At 45.5% G+C, this 16607-nt stretch overlaps 1 protein-coding gene across 1 annotated transcript in view; it reads left to right on the forward strand.

The window, feature by feature from the left end:
• The first annotated feature begins 226 nt into the window (after window positions 1–226).
• The window catches only part of ABCC4 (ATP binding cassette subfamily C member 4 (PEL blood group)), a 248533-nt gene continuing 232152 nt past the window's right edge, over window positions 227–16607 (forward strand). Inside the window, exon 1 of the mRNA XM_070408769.1 lies at window positions 227–300. Within this exon, the coding sequence (XP_070264870.1) occupies window positions 227–300 (74 nt within the window). The remainder of the gene's footprint in view (window positions 301–16607) is intronic.

The raw sequence follows: 16607 nt of genomic DNA on the forward strand, positions 1-16607 counted from the left end.
GCAGCGGCAGCGGCAGCAGCGGCCCCGGCGCGGCCTGGGCGCTGGAGGCGGGGACGGGGCGGGCCGCCGGGCTCTCCTCCCGGAAGCGGGTGATTTCGCGGCTCCAGCCGAGCGGACCGGAGAGGCGGCCGGAGCTCCAGCATCCCTGCCGGCGGCTCGGAGAGCAGCGGGGACACACCGCCGCCGGAGCAGCGCCACCCCGGCTCGCGGCCGCGCGGCCGCCAAGATGTTGCCGGTGTACACGGAGGTGAAGCCCAACCCGCTGCAGAACGCCAACCTCTGCTCGCGCGTGTTCTTCTGGTGAGCACCCGCCCCCCCCCCGCGCCTGTCATCCCTCCGCCGCGTGCGCCCGGCTTTGGGGGTGGGGACCCGGTCTGAACCAGGGAGCGCTTTCCTTCTGGCTGCGATCGGGGCCGCCCCACGCCGGCCGCGTGCTTCCCGCCGGCACCCCGGCGAGCGGGGCGGGCGGGAGCAGGCCCCGGAGGGGGACCGGGAGCCCTGCTGGCGGGGCCGCTGGGGCTCCCTGCCGCGCCGCTCGCCGGGGAGGAGGAGGTAGCCCCGCGGGAGAACAGACTGAATCTCCCCAGCCCGCCCACCGTACTCGGCTTCCCCCCTGAGGCTCAGGGATTTGCACTTCTGAACGAAAGCTGCACCCTTTTCTTTCTTTCTAAGCCAGCAGCTTATGAATAGCTTGCTTGGTCTCCCTGCAGCCGAAGCCAAATTAGTGCCCTGGACCATTGCCATCTCCCAACAGTGTCCCCACCTCTTCCGATATTCCTTACGTGCCGCCGAGTTCCAACTCCACCGGCTCCCTCTGTGTCCCGGACCGTGTCTGTCTCTTCCCCTCGCTCTCTCTTCATGTATGTTTCACACTGGGTGTCCTAGTACCTAGTTGTGGCAAATTTCCTGTGGGTTAACAACGCTTTATTATTTATTTCATGAATGGAGACACTTGAACGCGGCTTTCTTTTGCCTGGGACACACATAGCCATGACTGAAGCATGTCCTTGACCAGCCCCTTTCTTATTGCGAATATATCCACTTGCACCTTTGAGGTCTACAACGGGGTAGGTTTTATAGGGATCTCTAGCCTCTAGGGAAGCAATTCAGGGTCTTGATGCAGGTAGTTCTTCCCGGGAGTCCTATGGTCCTAAAACCACTGAAAGGCCCTTGAGATGAGGCCAATGATGAGAGCGAATGCAGCACACTTGGGTGGAAACACACCGGTGAAAGTCCACCCACAGACGTGATGGTGATGCTCTTTAAGTTTTATATCTAGGAGCTGGTACTAGGAAGGAGGTGGGCCCTGAACCCTTGGACTTGAATCACATTTGGTGGATGGTTAGATCTTTTGTTCCTTGACCCTAACCCTCCTTTCACCTTTCCCACATATTATAAGAGATTCCAAGGGGATCCTCCTGCACGGGCTTTGATTGCGGTGTATTTAGCATGTGTGGGACAGACCTTGGCTGTTTGGTGCCCTTCTCTACATGAAAGGGGAAGAAGGCTATGCCTGCTTATTATAAATTATAGTGAAGGAGGCAAACATCTCCGTTACTTCAGGCAGGGCAAGGCGCTCTGGAAGCACTTCCTATTTGTGGATTTTGGAAATGTCTGTACATGGATATGGGAAGGTGGTGAGGACTTCTCATGAATGACTTGAGTAGGCATCCATTCTGGTTTCCCTCCTGGAGGGGAAGTAGTAATTATCTGTTTTCGTCCTGAAGGCACTGAAGCAGAGAGGTTGAGTAAGTTGCCCAGGATCACATAGCTAGTACGTGGTGGAGCAGCATCCCAAACCAGGCAGTCTGGTTCCAAACCGCTGTGCTGAGCCGCTTCTGTTGGCTCTTAAATCCATGGAGAAGGCCATTCTAAACTCACTGTTGTTCTTACAGACTGGAGTTGTGAGGTGGTTGGGCCACAGGAAACATCTGTTACCTTCCTTTAGGGCAACTGTTCTCAGAGTATGGCATCCACCTCTGCCTCATCCACATCACCAGGGAGTTTTGTTAGAAATGCAAGTTCTCCAGCACTCATTCCACAGCAATTCTGTAAAATTGGAAACTCTGGGGGGTTAGCGTTTACCTAAACTAGCACCCCAGGTAATTCTCATGGAAAGCTGAGACTGACTCTCTGTTTTAAGCCACTCCTCCATTGTCATTCCAGTATTATAGTTTAAAAAAGGGCAGGTGTTTGTGAAGTCAGTTGTTGACCACAGTGGCCATCGTGTCTTGATTTACCTTCTGCAGTTTGAGGAATTTTAAAGTCTGGGGCACCTTAGTGATTTTCTTGTGTGCCCCTCTGGCTGCAGGCGTGAAAGCTGAAATGAGCCCAGCCAGGAGGAAGTGCTGCCTGGAGACAAGGCCCACCTTGAAGAGAACAACAACCAAGTTTTCAGCTTCTACAATTTCACCTGCATTCTAAACTTGTAAACTTACAGCTACTTATCTTAAAGATACCAATAAGGAGCTCAGACTTTTATGCAGATGACTTTACCAGGGTTCTGGTGTTTTCACAGCACATTTGGGCTTGGGGTCTAAGAGGAATTAGGAATTGTACATTATTGGCTGTTGGTAATTGTTGTGGATTTTCTAAAAGAATGTATGTTTTTCTGTTTCTGCAAGAAATTCCAAAAAACCTACTAGGAGGTAACAACAGCAACAAAAATTTCAAGCTATAGAAAAAGAAGAAAGGGAAAGGATGACATTTCTATTTAGCCTAGTACAGGTGTTGATGTTTTGGCAGTCTCTTAAGTCTTCTCTTTAAACCTCTTTAAGCACACCGGTGGGTGCACACATCTTTTCTGTAAAACTGGTTTTGATCCTGATCCCTTAATTTCCTACGGTTAACATTTCTTTATGGCATTAATCTTCAAAATATGCTATTTAAAGTTCGTAGTTTATGCAGTCTTTCACTTTTGGTTGAACACAGTTTGTTTCTGTGTATGATGATGTAATGTACATCCATGTTCATATTTTTCGTGCATCTTTCCTTTTTTCTATATTTTTAAAAGTAGAGCAACTGGTGGAAAGCCAAATTGTTTTCTAACAGGATTTGACCAATTTATCAATGTGCTTAAACCACTCATTGTCAACTTTGAATACACAAATTATTTTTCTAGGTAGATTAAAAGTACTAGTTTTAATTTGAATTTATTTGAATTATAGTGGTGGAACTTTTTTTTATGTCTGTTGACCCATTTATCCATGTTTCTTTCAACTGTCTATGAACAGATTTTTTTCCTATGAGGCACTTATGTTTTGACATAACTTGTAATAGGGCTTATAATATTTTTTTTCAGATTTTTACTTGTCTCTTAATTTAGTTCAGATATGTTAAAATTTATATATCATTCATTAAACTGAGCTTTTGTAATGTTCTTAAAAATCTCAGCACCATCTAAATCTCCATGAGCATTTTTAGTTTTCTTGCATCATTTCTAACAATAGAGGCACCTGGAACTTTTTTTACTGTTTGATATGAGATAGGCCCCGCTCCCCTTCCCCCCCCCCAAACAGCTCATTTTCCCATCATGGTTTATTGAATAATTCTTCCTCTTCCCTATTATTGGAAATAAGTGGCAAAGCTTGTGCATTGTGTCTAGCTGGGCACTAGATTGCCCATTCCCCTGAGACTCCCTGGCGATAGCCCTCTCCCCTACTGGGCAGCCTGTGCGTGAGTGTGTGTGTGCTCTGTATTTTTCTGTCCACCCTTCTCCCAGAGGTCAGCAGGTTGGGAGTAGCAAGGCAGGGCCTGTTCCCAGAGATGGGGGTTTCGGAGGGCTTGGGCCAGATGCCTCGGGCAAACCAGAGTGGTTAAATGCTCCCTTCCCCGAAGCTGGCTCAGGAAAGCGAATGCTGCTGTGGAGACGGCCGCTGGAGTCAGGACACACTCTCTGGAGACTCTTCTCAAAGAAAGCTGATGACATGAGGGAGCAATGCAAATGGCTGAGTGATAGGGTGGCTTAGAGAGGTTGGTTGTATTTAGCCCTCTATCTATTGATTGTGAATGCAGAGAAATGTTTAATTTTAAACTAGGATTTTTGCACCATTTTCAGAATACCTCTTAAGTTAATCTTGCTCTTTATGAACAGTTGGAAATCCAAAGGTAGATGGAGGCTGGGGGAGCTTTCCAGGGCTCGTTCTCTGGCCTTAGCCTGTTCCCCTTTCTTAAGGTTTAATTTGAGTTTTGGCAAACAAGAGGTAGAACATCCCAAAGGTGTAGTGAAATTTACTACTAAGTCCCTACTAAGTCCCTGCAGTGATATAAACAACGTAACAAATTTTATAAGTATCTCCTATGGGTTATTCTTTTTTAAAAAAATCCAATATGTTTTTATTATTTCAGAGAGGAAGGGAGAGGGAAAGATAGGAACATCAATGATGAGAGCGAATCATTGACCCGCTGCCTCCTGCATAACCCCTACTGGGGTTGAGCCTGCACGTTCCCTGATTGGGAATCAAACTGGTGACCTTCTGGTTCATAGGTCAACGCTCAACCACTGAGCAATGCCAGTCGGGCTCCCATGTGCTGGGGTCCAGTCCCAGCAGGTCCAGGGGTCCCCAAAGGTGTGGACGGAGTCAGCGAAGAAGGAATGACACAGAGACAGCATTCAGTTGATCATCATAGCCGGGTTCTCTTGTCAGGGTCTCCAGCCAGGTTCTGTCCAGGATCTCTTGCCATGTTCTGTCTAGGTTCTCCAGCGAAGTTCTGTAGCCAGGTTCTGTCCAGGATCTTTTGCCATGTTCTCTTGTTAGGTTTTGTCTCTAGGTTCTGTCTCTAGGTTCTGACTCTAGGTTCTTCAGCCAGGTTCTCTCGCTAGGTTCTGTCTCTAGGTTCTGTATAGGATCTCCAGCCAAGTCCTGTCTCTAGGTTCTGTATAGGATCTCCAGCCAAGTCTTGTCTCTAGGTTCTGTGTTTTGTAGTCTTGTTACATCTGTATTTATACCAGTTGATTTTAATCCTGTCAATTTCTATTCTAAAGGTTAGGACCTTTTTTTTTTTTTTTGTAATTGGTTGATATCTTTCTTAAGCCTTTTTTTTTCAGGATTTTAATTTATTTTAATTTTTTTAAAATTAAATCTTTATTGTTCAGATTATTACATTTGTTCCTCTTTTTTCCCCCCATAACTCCCCTCCTTCCAGCTCCCACCCCACCCTCTGCCCTCACTCCCCACCCACTGTCCTCATCCATAGGTGCACGATTTTTGTCCAGTCTCTTCCCGCATCTCCCACACCCCTTCCCCCCCCAAGAATAGTCAGTCCATTCCCTTTCTATGTCCCTGATTCTATTATGATCAACAATTCATTCTGTTCCTCAGATTATTTATTCACTTGATTCTTAGATTCATTTGTTGATAGATGTATATTTGTTGTTCATAATTTGTATCTTTACCTTTTTCTTCTTCCTTTTCTTAAAGAGTACCTTTCAGCATTTCATATAATACTGTTTTGGTTGTGATGAACTCCTTTAGCTTTTCCTTATCTGTGAAGCTCTTTATCTGACCTTCAATTCTGAATGATAGCTTTGCTGGATAAAGTAATCTTGGTTGTAGGTTCTTGCCATTCATCACTTTGAATATTTCTTGCCACTCCCTTCTGGCCTGCAAAGTTTCTGTTGAGAAATCAGCTGACAGTCGTATGGGTACTCCCTTATAGGTAACTGAGTTTCTTTCTCTTGCTGCTTTTAAGATTCTCTCTTTGTCTTTTGGTCTTGGCATTTTAATGATGATGTGTCTTGGTGTGGTCCTCTTTGGATTCCTTTTGTTTGGGGTTCTCTGCGCTTCCTGGACTTATAAGTCTATTTCTTTCACCAGGTAGGGGAAGTTTTCTGTCATGATTTCTTCAAATAGGTTTTCAATATCTTGCTCTCTCTCATCTTCTGGTACCCCTATAATTCTGATGTTGGTACGTTTGAAGCTGTCCCAGAGGCTCCTTACACTATCTTCGTATTTTCGGGTTCTTTTTTCATTTTGCTTTTCCGGTTGGGTGTTTTTTGCTTCTTCGCATTTCAAATCTTTGACTTGATTCTTGCGCTCCTCTGGTCTGCTATTGGGAGTCTGTATAATATTCTTTATTTCAGTCCGTGTATGCTTAATTTCCTGTTGGTTCTTTATCACAGCATCGAGGGTCTCATTAGATTTTGTGAGGCTCTCATCAAGTTTATTGGCAGCTTCTAGCACATTATTGTAAGCCCTCAAAATTGCGTTTTTTAGCTCTATATCCTCCATTTCTGTCATGTTTTTTTGTCTCCGCATTTTTTATGCTTCCTTGGTGCACCCCCTTGTGGTCTTTGTGCGCAGTCTTGTTCTAGTTAAGCCTTGATTGTTGTAGTTAATACTAGAGGGATTTGACCACCAGGCCGACTGGCTGTGAGAATCAGCTGTATCTGCAGTGGGAAAACTTCTGTCCTCTGGGGAGGTGCTAATCTAGCCTTTGCCTGAGGCTATCCGGCAAATGGCTCTGCGCAGGGCTTGGGCGGGGCGGGGCGGGTCACACGGGCTCAACAGGGCGGGCGGAGGGAGTGGTTATGGCTGCTCTCAGTCCCGTTCCCAGAGGCTCTGCTTCTCAGAACCCCAGCAACCGCTGCACACCTCGGAGAGAAAGCTGCCCTCACGTTCCAACTGATGCGAGACAATCCCACTTCTCCCGTTTGAGTCTGAGTCCCTAGAGACTCACTTGGATCTGGAGGTCAGAGTCTGAGACTCCCTCCCGATTGAAAACGACAACCGAGCCCTCAGCCACCAGCCCGCTCCACTCGCACCTCCGTATCTTTGTATTTTCCACACTGCCCCTCCTCTGAGCCTTGATATGCTGTTCTCTTTCCTTCTAGTTGAAGAATCTCTCCTCAGCCAGCCTTCCTGTGGTTCTGGGTGATGTCTGTTCCTTCTTTTAGTTGTATTTTTGAAGTGGTTGTTCGAGGCAGCAATCTCCGGTGTTTACCTATGCCACCATCTTGGTTTTTTTCCAGTTAGGGCGTTTCTTATCTCCTTTCCAGGGAGTAAAGATTATGTAGCTTAAGCATGATTGTTTGTAGTTAAAGTGATTAACTACCTGCCTGGTACTTAGTTAAGGGGTTGTATCCCCTCCCTAACCTCAGGGAAAAATCCCTACCTGGGGAAACAACCTTTCTTGGAGAGGTGACCTTGATTAAAACACACAGCGCCAAGAAGGGGAGCAAACATATTAAGAACAGTATGCCATATACGCCAGGTCCCTTGAAATATATGCTGTGCAGATGTTTCTTTCCTGCAGCGACTGTGTCAAGCAGCAAGGATGGACGGGCTCTCGGCAAATTCCCCTTTTTTTATTTTTTAAATGATAGTGCATGTAAATCAGCGGCTACCTCTCGGGTTGGGTTGTTTAAGACTCGGAAGAGGACTGACAAGCAATGATAGCGAGCATAGCTATAAACATAGTGGATGGAGTGCACAAGGAGCCTTGTTCCTGTAGAAGGTTGCTGGCCTCTTCAGTCAAGGGATTTCAGCTGTCCTCAAGTTGGTGGTTTGGTTGTCTTTGTTGATCTGGCTATCGGGCAGCGTCATTGGCGACAGGCTTCCCGAAGCGTCAGCGAGTTGAAGGGCTGCATCAATGGGTCCATCAGGGCCGTGCTTGATGGTGATGTCGGTGTCCGGGATGACCTCTGGGTCGGATGATATGGATGATACCGGGGAGGAGGAGGATGAGGAGGAGACGGAGGGTGGTGTGACATAAGGTTGGATTAGACGGTCTGGAATCTACACAGGTGAGTCTGCATCCTGTGGAAATATACAAGCATCTCCTCTCCCCCAGGTTAAAAGTACATCAGGTCCCTTCCAGGCTCCTTGTAAGTAAGTCTTTCCATTTGACGAAATAAGTGAGTTTCTGCTAAATCAAAGTTTCTTTTGCTGATTTACTCAGAGTCCTTGGACTTGGCTGAGAGAGTAGCTTCCACTTCTTGCTCTTCTAACATCTGTTGGGCCTCAGTTGTTAACTTCTTAAGCTGACCCCATGTTGGCACCTCAGTCCCTTGCATAGCCTTTCTTTTCTTCTTTTTTCTGCTTTTCTGTCATTGGAGCAACTCTAAGTGTTTGGAACGATGGGACAAGGAGCTTCTCTGGGTCCATTGTGGTGACGCACGAAATACATTTACACAATCCAAAGCAGGCATTAAAAAGAAAAACCCCAAATGCTCTCTTGTATCCATTTTAAGAGTAGGATTGGCACTTTCTGCTATTACCTGAGTCCTGATCTATCACTCCAGGGAGAGCTTGCCAATCCTGCACTTTCCTGGGGTGGAAAGGCTGCAGTGGGGTTAAGGATAAGGCTCCTTGGGCCTATCTTCTCCCATGCCTCTACATTTACCTTTCCGGCACCATTCCTTCCTCAGAAAAGCATGGACACACTTCTTGTATAAAACATTCCGTCTGACTGGGAGTAACCTTAACTCCTCTGCTAGCAAGCATATGTGTTAAAAGATCAATACAGAGTCTTTTTTCTTTAGACTCAGTATAGCACATCTTCTCAATTTAAAGATCTATACAGAGTCTTCTTTCTTGGACTCAGTATGGCACATCTTCTCAATCTAAGTTCTGTACTATCCACCTTCTTACCCTACTTATCCTCTATAGGGGGGTCTGCAGCACCCTGGTGGAGTCCTATCCGTCCCGAGTGTGGGGGTTCTCAATGGGGGGGGGGGGGGGGGGCTGGCTTACCTAGAGGAATCCTGTTCCAGGAGTTCCCAAAGGTGTGGACTGAGTCAGCGAAGACTATCAACCCTCTTCCTACAGATCCTATCCATCCCGAGTGCAGGGGGGCTTACCTAGGGGTCTCTGTTCGGGCGCCAGATGCTGGGGTCCAACCCCAGCAGGTCCCGGCACCCATGGTTTCCTCTTCTTTTTTTTTTAAAATCCTCACCCGAGGATATTTTCCCCTTGATTTTTAGAGAGAGTGGAAGAGAGAGGAAAAGACAGAGAGAAATCAATGTGAGAGAAACACATGGATTGGTTGTCTCCTGCAGTGCCCTGACCAGAGCCCAGGCCAGGGAGGAGCCTGCAACCGAGGGGTGTGTCCTTGAGGGGAATTGAACTGTGACCCTTTGGTCCGCAGGCAAATGCTCTATCCACTGGCCAAACCAGCTAGGGCCTGTGGTTTATTCTTTTTTTTTCTTTCTTTTTAAAAAATATTTTTATTGATTTCAGAGAAGATGGGAGAGGGACAGAGAGATAGAAACATCAATGATGAGAGCGAATAATTGATTGGTTGCCTCTTGCACACCCCCCACTGGGGATCAAATCTGCAACCCAGGCATGTGCCCTTGACCAGACTTGAACCCAGAACCTTTCAGTCTGCAGGCCAACGCTCTATCCACTGAACCAAACCAGCTAGCACTATTCTTGATGTGTGTGTGTGTGTGTGTGTGTGTGTGTGTATGTGTGTATGTCTTTGAGCCTTCATCCTAGGTCACACCTGCCGCTTTTCAGTGGGACCTGAGAACGCTGTCCCTTTTATCAGGAGGATGCTTTTGTGGGTTTCCTCTTTGTGTGAGCTCCAAGCCCCTGCAGATATTTTGTGGTTTTGTATTGGTGAATAGCTTAGAGCAGTGATTCTCAACCTTCCTAATGCCTCGACCCTTTAATACAGTTCCTCATGTTGTGGTGACCCCCAATTTCATTGTTACAAATTGAACATAATTAAAGCATAGTGATTAATCACAAAAACAATATGTGATTATATATGTGTTTTTCCAATGGTCTTAGGCGACCCCTGTGAAAGGGTCATTCGACCCCCAAAGGAGTCTCGACCCACAGGTTGAGAACCGCTGGCTTAGAGGTAGATGCCAGTAGAGGCAGTGGGAAAGTCTGGGCTTTGGAACAGGTAGGACTCAGGTCTTATCTTCAGTGCTGCTAATTCTGTGTGGCTACATGCTAGTGATCTCTGAGCCTTAATATTGTAAGAATGGAGGTGATCGTAAATTAACTCCACCCCAGAGTGAAGGCCTTGTATGGCCTGGGGATATCTGAAGACAGGAAGATAAGTGTTAGATCCATTTAAAGATGAATCCTTATGAGTTCTCTTTATCGGTACAGGTGTACCCTGTGTTGTTTTTTTTTGAGCTTCCCTTTATTGCGCTTCCCAGATGTTGCATTTTTTTCTTAATAAATTGAAGACATATTCTTTGTAATAATTTAAGCAATAAAAAAATATTAAAAAAAATAAATTGAAGACAAGACCCTCTGCCAACTAAAACGATTATGGCTCACTATCATAGTGGTTTGGAACCAAACTGGTAGTGTCTCTGGGTATACTTGTATTATGTACCTACATAGAAATAACTGAAAATGGAAGTCAGCTGAGGTTAAGCTTAATATTTTCTTCAGATATTTAAACTCATGTTTACCCACTTCAGCAGTATTCTCTGATGCTGTTAATGCAGGCGCAGACCTGTTCCCATCCCCCCCAGATCATCCTGGTTGTGGCAGGTCTGGGTGGGATGTGTGGAATCTGTGTTGTAAGTTACTTTAAGGGCACTTAGGCTGGCAGGTAGTCCTCAGAGATGGATCTGTTTAGATAACAATGCTGATAATCATTAACATCTTTTGAATAATGCTTCCTCTGGGCTCAGAATTTTGCTCACTGTTTTACATTTATTGTCTCATTGAATCCTCAAGCAATCCTATGAGCCAGGCATCTTGTGAAATACTTAGTTCATAAATGAGGAAATCCAGGTCTAGAGAGGCTGGGCAAGTAGTCAGGAGCCACATACTTAGGCAGTCACAAGGTCCGGCTGGGATCCCACGCATATCCTGAGCACACATGGAAGCCAGCAGTGTAAATGCTGGTTGACCGAACAAAAAAGTGAATATGCTGACTTTTATCCAGGAGACATTTAAAAGTCATGTCAGTGAATGGATATGCTCTTTGCATATGCATGCATCTGAAAAATGCTTTCCTGTGTTTATTATGCTGCCTTCTGAACTGCCTTGTGGGATTTTAGCATCACTATCCACCCAGTTCTTAGGATGTGAACCTGTCAGTTCTTCTTCACCCTCATCTGCTGACATCAAATCCTATTGATTCAACTTCAAACATGCCCCTGCTCCCACCTCCGCTTACCCTGTTGGATTCCCTTCCTTTCAGTGGGTCTTACTGCTACCGGTCTTTCTCTTAAAAGTCCGTGCCATCCTCCTGCTTAAAAACTTCTTGCTACACTCAAGAGTAAATCTCTAAGCGGCATTCAGGATCCTGCAGAATTTGCTCTCCGAGCCTCATCTTCCATCATTCTTCACACAATTGGACCTTTCTGATGAGGTGAGGCAGATCTTGTAACTGTTCTGCCTTTTCAGGACCATTATGTTAGGGGCAGAAGTAGAATACTGGGGACTCCATTAAAAGAAATAGTAATGGTGCTCCGTTAACCTTGATTGTTTTGTTCTTATTACATTCTAACCTGGCTGGGATTTGTGTGCCCCTGGGACCTGGGAGTCAACCTTGGACCTGGGAGTCAACCTTGAATGAGGTCCACTCTCATTGAGAACTAACTGCCTGTTATCATGGAAAGATTAACAACCTGTTTGCCCAAACAATGGAGTCCGCCTCCGCCCACAGTGCCTACTTCCCCGTGCCTGCAGTACCCATTTTGCATACCCATTCTTATTCCTTTTGCCTTTTCCCCCATGTAATCTTTCTTTCTTTTTTAAAGCTTTATTTTTTAGTTAATCCTTATTCAAGGATATTTTTCCATTGATTTTTTTTTTAGAGAGAGTAGGAGAGGGAGAGACAGAGAAACATCACTTTGTTGCCTCCTGCAACCAAGGTGCGTGCCCTTGACTGGAATCGAACCCGGGACCCTTCAGTCCCCAGGCTGACACTCTATCTACTGAGGCAAACCAGCCAGGGCTCCCCATGTAATCTTTATGCTACCCAATATAAGCAGCTGGCTTAATGGGGGCAGTGGGGGAGGGGAGGCGGTTGCAGAGAGATTTTTGTGGATGACCTGCTGCTTTCTCATATTTCGGGCAATACTGGGAAATAAAATGCTCATGTATGATTCAACCCTGTCTCTGCTTAATTGGCTCAAGTAGTGACAGGCAGCCTTAACCCATTCAGTCCCTCCCTTCATGGGACTTAAATTCTAGTGCAGCGGTCGCCAACCAGTGGTCTGTGGACCATTGGTGGTCCGCGAGGTCCAAAAGGTTGGTGACCGCTGTTCTAGTGAAGAAACATTAAACAAGCCTGGCCAGTGTGGCTCAATGGTTGAGTGTTGACCCATGAACCAGGAGGTCACAGTTTGATTCCCAGTCAAGGCACATGCCCAGGTTTTGGCTAGATCCCCAGTAGGGGGCGTGTGGGAAGCAGCTGATCAGTGATTCTCATTGATGTGTCTATCTTTCTCCCTCTCCCTTCCTCTCTGAAATCAATAAAAACATATTAAAAGAAACACTAAATAAAATGAATAGGTAAATTGTAGTATGTCAGTTATGAATTATAAGGAGAAGAAATAAGACAGGGAAAGGGGTTAGGAGTGAGTGTATGTACTGTGAAGGGAGATGGCAGTTGTAGGCAGGGTGGCCAGCGAGAGCTTCACAGAGAAGGTGAGCAAGAAGGTCGGGGGATGGCCAATGCAAGAAGAGATTTTGAGGACCTTGTTGGCCAAGTGGGACCACTTTTCAGAAGAGAGGTAACATAGTCTGCTAAGGATTTAGTAAGATCAGTCTGGTAGCTGTATTGAGGCTGGACTACAGTAAGGAAAATCATGAGCACATAGATGCAGGAAGACTGGCAGGAGATTTCACAGCAGTTCAGGCAACTGATGATAGTGGCTTTGACCAGGATGGTAGGAGGGCAGTGGTGAGTAATAGGATATAGAGAAGAAGAGCTTATTTCAAGGCGAAGCTGAGCATCTTTGGTGCTAGACAGAGTGTGGGACTTGACAAGAGTCCAAGTTGTCTCCATGGGTTTGGCCTGAGCAAACCCAGGGAAGGAGGGAGTCACTGTTAGATGAGATGCTGAAGCCTGTAGGAGGAACGGGTTGGAGAAGTCCAGGAGTTTGGTTTTGACCACATTGAGTTTGAGATGCATGCTATACATTCAAGGGGAGAGGTTGAGTAGGCAATTGGTCATGAATCGGCAGGGGAGAAGTCTGCGCTGGAAATAAAATTTGGGCATCAGCAGCAATGCGTACAGTGGAGATATTTTGGACACACAGTCAACTGATCTCACTGTGTGTGGGGTGTATTCCCAAACTCCTCTTTTTTCCCTATTTAAGTTCATTTTGTTGCTGTCAAAGTTTAGCATCTCATTGTTGCCTATTGAAAGGTATTTGAGTGCTTTTGTAGTCTGACCACTAGGAAGGGCAGGTCCTGGAGCTGTCTTCTAAGTTGTGGCTGATCTGCCAATGAACACAGTGGGCAGTAGATTAATTTGTCTACTGGTGTTGGGAGAGGTCATGCCATCTGTCTTATGGGAGTCCAGAGGTGTTTGTATCTATTGGGCAGTCATTCTGAAACTCTACAAAAAAATTGAGGTCAGTTTGGCATGATTTCCTCTTAATGAACACAAGCTGGCTCTTGGTGCCGTCTTTCCTAAATATACTCACAAACTGCCTCCTTCAAGCGATTGACGGGTATGATTTCTTTTAAGCTTGCTAGCTCTATTTTGTCTTAAGTTCTAATTAGTTAATACACAGAAGTTTCTCAGCCTTCACTATGATTGAATTTTACTTGGGCTGCCCTAAAATTCGAGCGCCTGATTCCTTCATATACCAGTTTGAATCATCTCTGGGAGTAGAGTGCTGGCATCAGTATTTATTTATTTATTTAATTTTTAAAAAATATATTTTTATTGACTTCAGAGAGGAAGGGAGAGGGAGAGAGAGAAACATCAATGAGAGAGAATCTGATCAGCTGCCTCCTATATGCCCCCTACGGGGATCGAGCCCGCAACCCAGGCATGTGCCCTTGACTGTAATTGAACCCAGGACCCTTCAGTCCGCAGGCTAATGCTCTATCCACTAAGCCACACCAGCTAGGGCTGGCATCAGCATTTTTAAAAGGTTTCCTATGCAATGCACAATGAAGACTAAGAACCCTGAATAAAAATGAAACACATTTCTGTGCATATTTCCATTTTTCTGGCCAAGGTTCTGAACTGTCCTTATCCCCTTTTCTGATCCCTCTCCAAGGATAAGCACAGTGGGGCTTACTCATCCCTATTGTCCTGTGCAGATATCTTACCGAGTCCTTGGGTCCTGTGGTCACCTCTTGTGGCAGCTGGCATTATCCTCGTTTTACCCAGTAGGACATAGTGGAGCTCTGGATTGAGTCAGGTCTGACAAATTACAGAGCATGAGCTTCGGCCTCCATGTCACTGTTTTATGTCCTATCCTGGTCAGACAAGGATGCCTAGATTCACTGAGTTTATGAGGGTAACTGAGTGGAAATCTCACATTTGTCAATTAAAAGCTCGTGAATATAAAATTGCTCACCTAATAAACTGCTTTTATTTGCAGACTTTTATTAGTGTGTTTTATTGGCCAAGATGTGACAGATTATGTCATAAACCCAATTGGCTACTTCTTTTAATGTCTCCTGTTGAAGGGTCCTTCAGCTAGGCAGTGTACAGTAGGTCCTTGGGTTAGGTCGGAGATCTGTTCCGACGGTGCAGTGTAACATGATTTTCGCTGTAAGTCGGAACCCACCTACGTCACTCACATGGAGCACATACACAGCAGTAATGAAGTGAAACAGTAAAAAAAATTTAAAAGAAAGATAACAATTCCTGACCTTTACATGTGGTAAATAAATAATAAAAAACATAAAGCACATATGTACATACGTCAAAATGACAGAACTTTTTTTTTTGACATAAATGGGAGATGGCGACGTAACCACGAAATGACATACGTGGAGTCCTGCGTAACCCGAGGATTGCCTGTACACCCTTCTCCCCTTCCTCCCCTTCCCTTTCCTCTTCTTCCCTTTTCTTTTTTGATGGTATGAGAGATGTCTGTCCTGTTTTAAATTGGTAAAAGGGAGATTTATCTGTAGCTTAGAACTTTAGGCTGGGCCTGGAGGGGTCTCATTGTCACAGAATCTGAAAGTGGCATTTACACGAATTTTGAGTATTCATTGAGCAACACAGTTTGTTCATCTGTAAAACAGATAATGCATTCTTAATGCATGTTACCTGGCATAGTACCTATAAGTGACTGCTACGTATTTGGCCCTCAGCAAATGGGTACAGTGGGGATTACTGCAAAATTCACTCTTTTATTATGTTTTTGTTTTAAATGATCAAGTGTTAAGTATTTATTCATGTGACTTTAAAAAAAAACACACTAAATTGCCAGCTCTTTGAAGGCAGAAACCATTGTCTTTTACATCTTTATCTCTCAGCACCTAGCCGAGCATCTTGCACTTAATAGGTGTATTCAGGCATTTTGAGTTACTGCTTTAGTCTTTTCAGGTTCCTCTCAAAGCATGAGACCTGCTGGCACAGTGGGGCTTATTCATCCCTGTGGGGACTCAGCAAATGATTGGGCAGGAAGGGGGCTTGCTTTGTGCAGGGATCATGGGGGTACTCCTCCTTGGACCCTTTTAATAGCCCCTTTTCTAATTTGGAATTGCTGACACCTCTACTTCAGATAGGAGCAAGCTGGGTATTATGGAGGGAGCTTCAGACTGGAGCCAGAAGATCCAAGTCCTAGTCCATGATCTTGCACTTGTTAGCTGTGACCGCAGGCGAGACACTTAAAGCCTCTGGGCCTCAGTATCCTCTTCTACAAGTTGGGAAGATTAAACCTACTCATGGTGTATTCCAAAAATTATATTTTAAGTGTAAACAATGAATAAAGTTCTATGCACTTATTTTCCTCTCCCACTTAGAACCAAGCAGGGCAAGTCTGCAGGGCTTGATGAGGAAATAGTGCAATGTGTAACATCCATCTCTGATGAATGGAGAAGTGACCTGTTAGTAACCGTCCCACAGAAATAAAAAAAAAAGAAAGCAGCAAAGAGAAGTATAATTCATACCAAGAACAGGTCACTGTTGGTGGAAGCCCTTTGAAAATTGTAAGGTGATTTTATTACTAGTATATCCGCCAGAGCAATGTGGCGGAAGTTGCTTAAGATAGCTCCTCCTGGCAACTTCCCTCTCCATACCTGGCCCTTGATCGCACACTTCTAGCCTGTGGAACTGGAGTAGTGAGAATAGATTTCTGTTGTTTAAGCGCCCCCAACTGTAGCACTTTATTATGGTAGCCCAAGCAGCTAAAACCCCCACGTGCCCCCTAGAAGTCTTTGTGGGAGTTGGTGCCACTGGTTGCCATGTTTCAGAGCTGCTCTGTATTGTAGTTTGTCCTCTTTTAGACTGAACTTCCCAAGGATTCTGATCGCCTCTTGTCGACCTCATTATAGACCTGCCTCCTCATTTTTTGAATTGAATTCGGGAAAATCCCTAAAACTCTTCAGAGGTGGAGCCCCAATCCCCATGAACCCTTCAGAGTGCTTTGCTTCGGAGGAGAGCATCTGTCCCTGGACAGACAGTCTGGGCGTCCCAAGTAGAATTCCTGCTATTGAAATAGATTACTCATTGTTGCTGTTGGTTCCCCAGCACCAGGTGGGCGTGTC

Source organism: Myotis yumanensis, unplaced genomic scaffold, assembly GCF_028538775.1.
Source record: "Myotis yumanensis isolate MYYU_CA2020_CCGP unplaced genomic scaffold, mMyoYum1.0.hap1 SCAF_3, whole genome shotgun sequence".
NCBI classification, from domain to species: Eukaryota; Metazoa; Chordata; class Mammalia; order Chiroptera; family Vespertilionidae; genus Myotis; species Myotis yumanensis.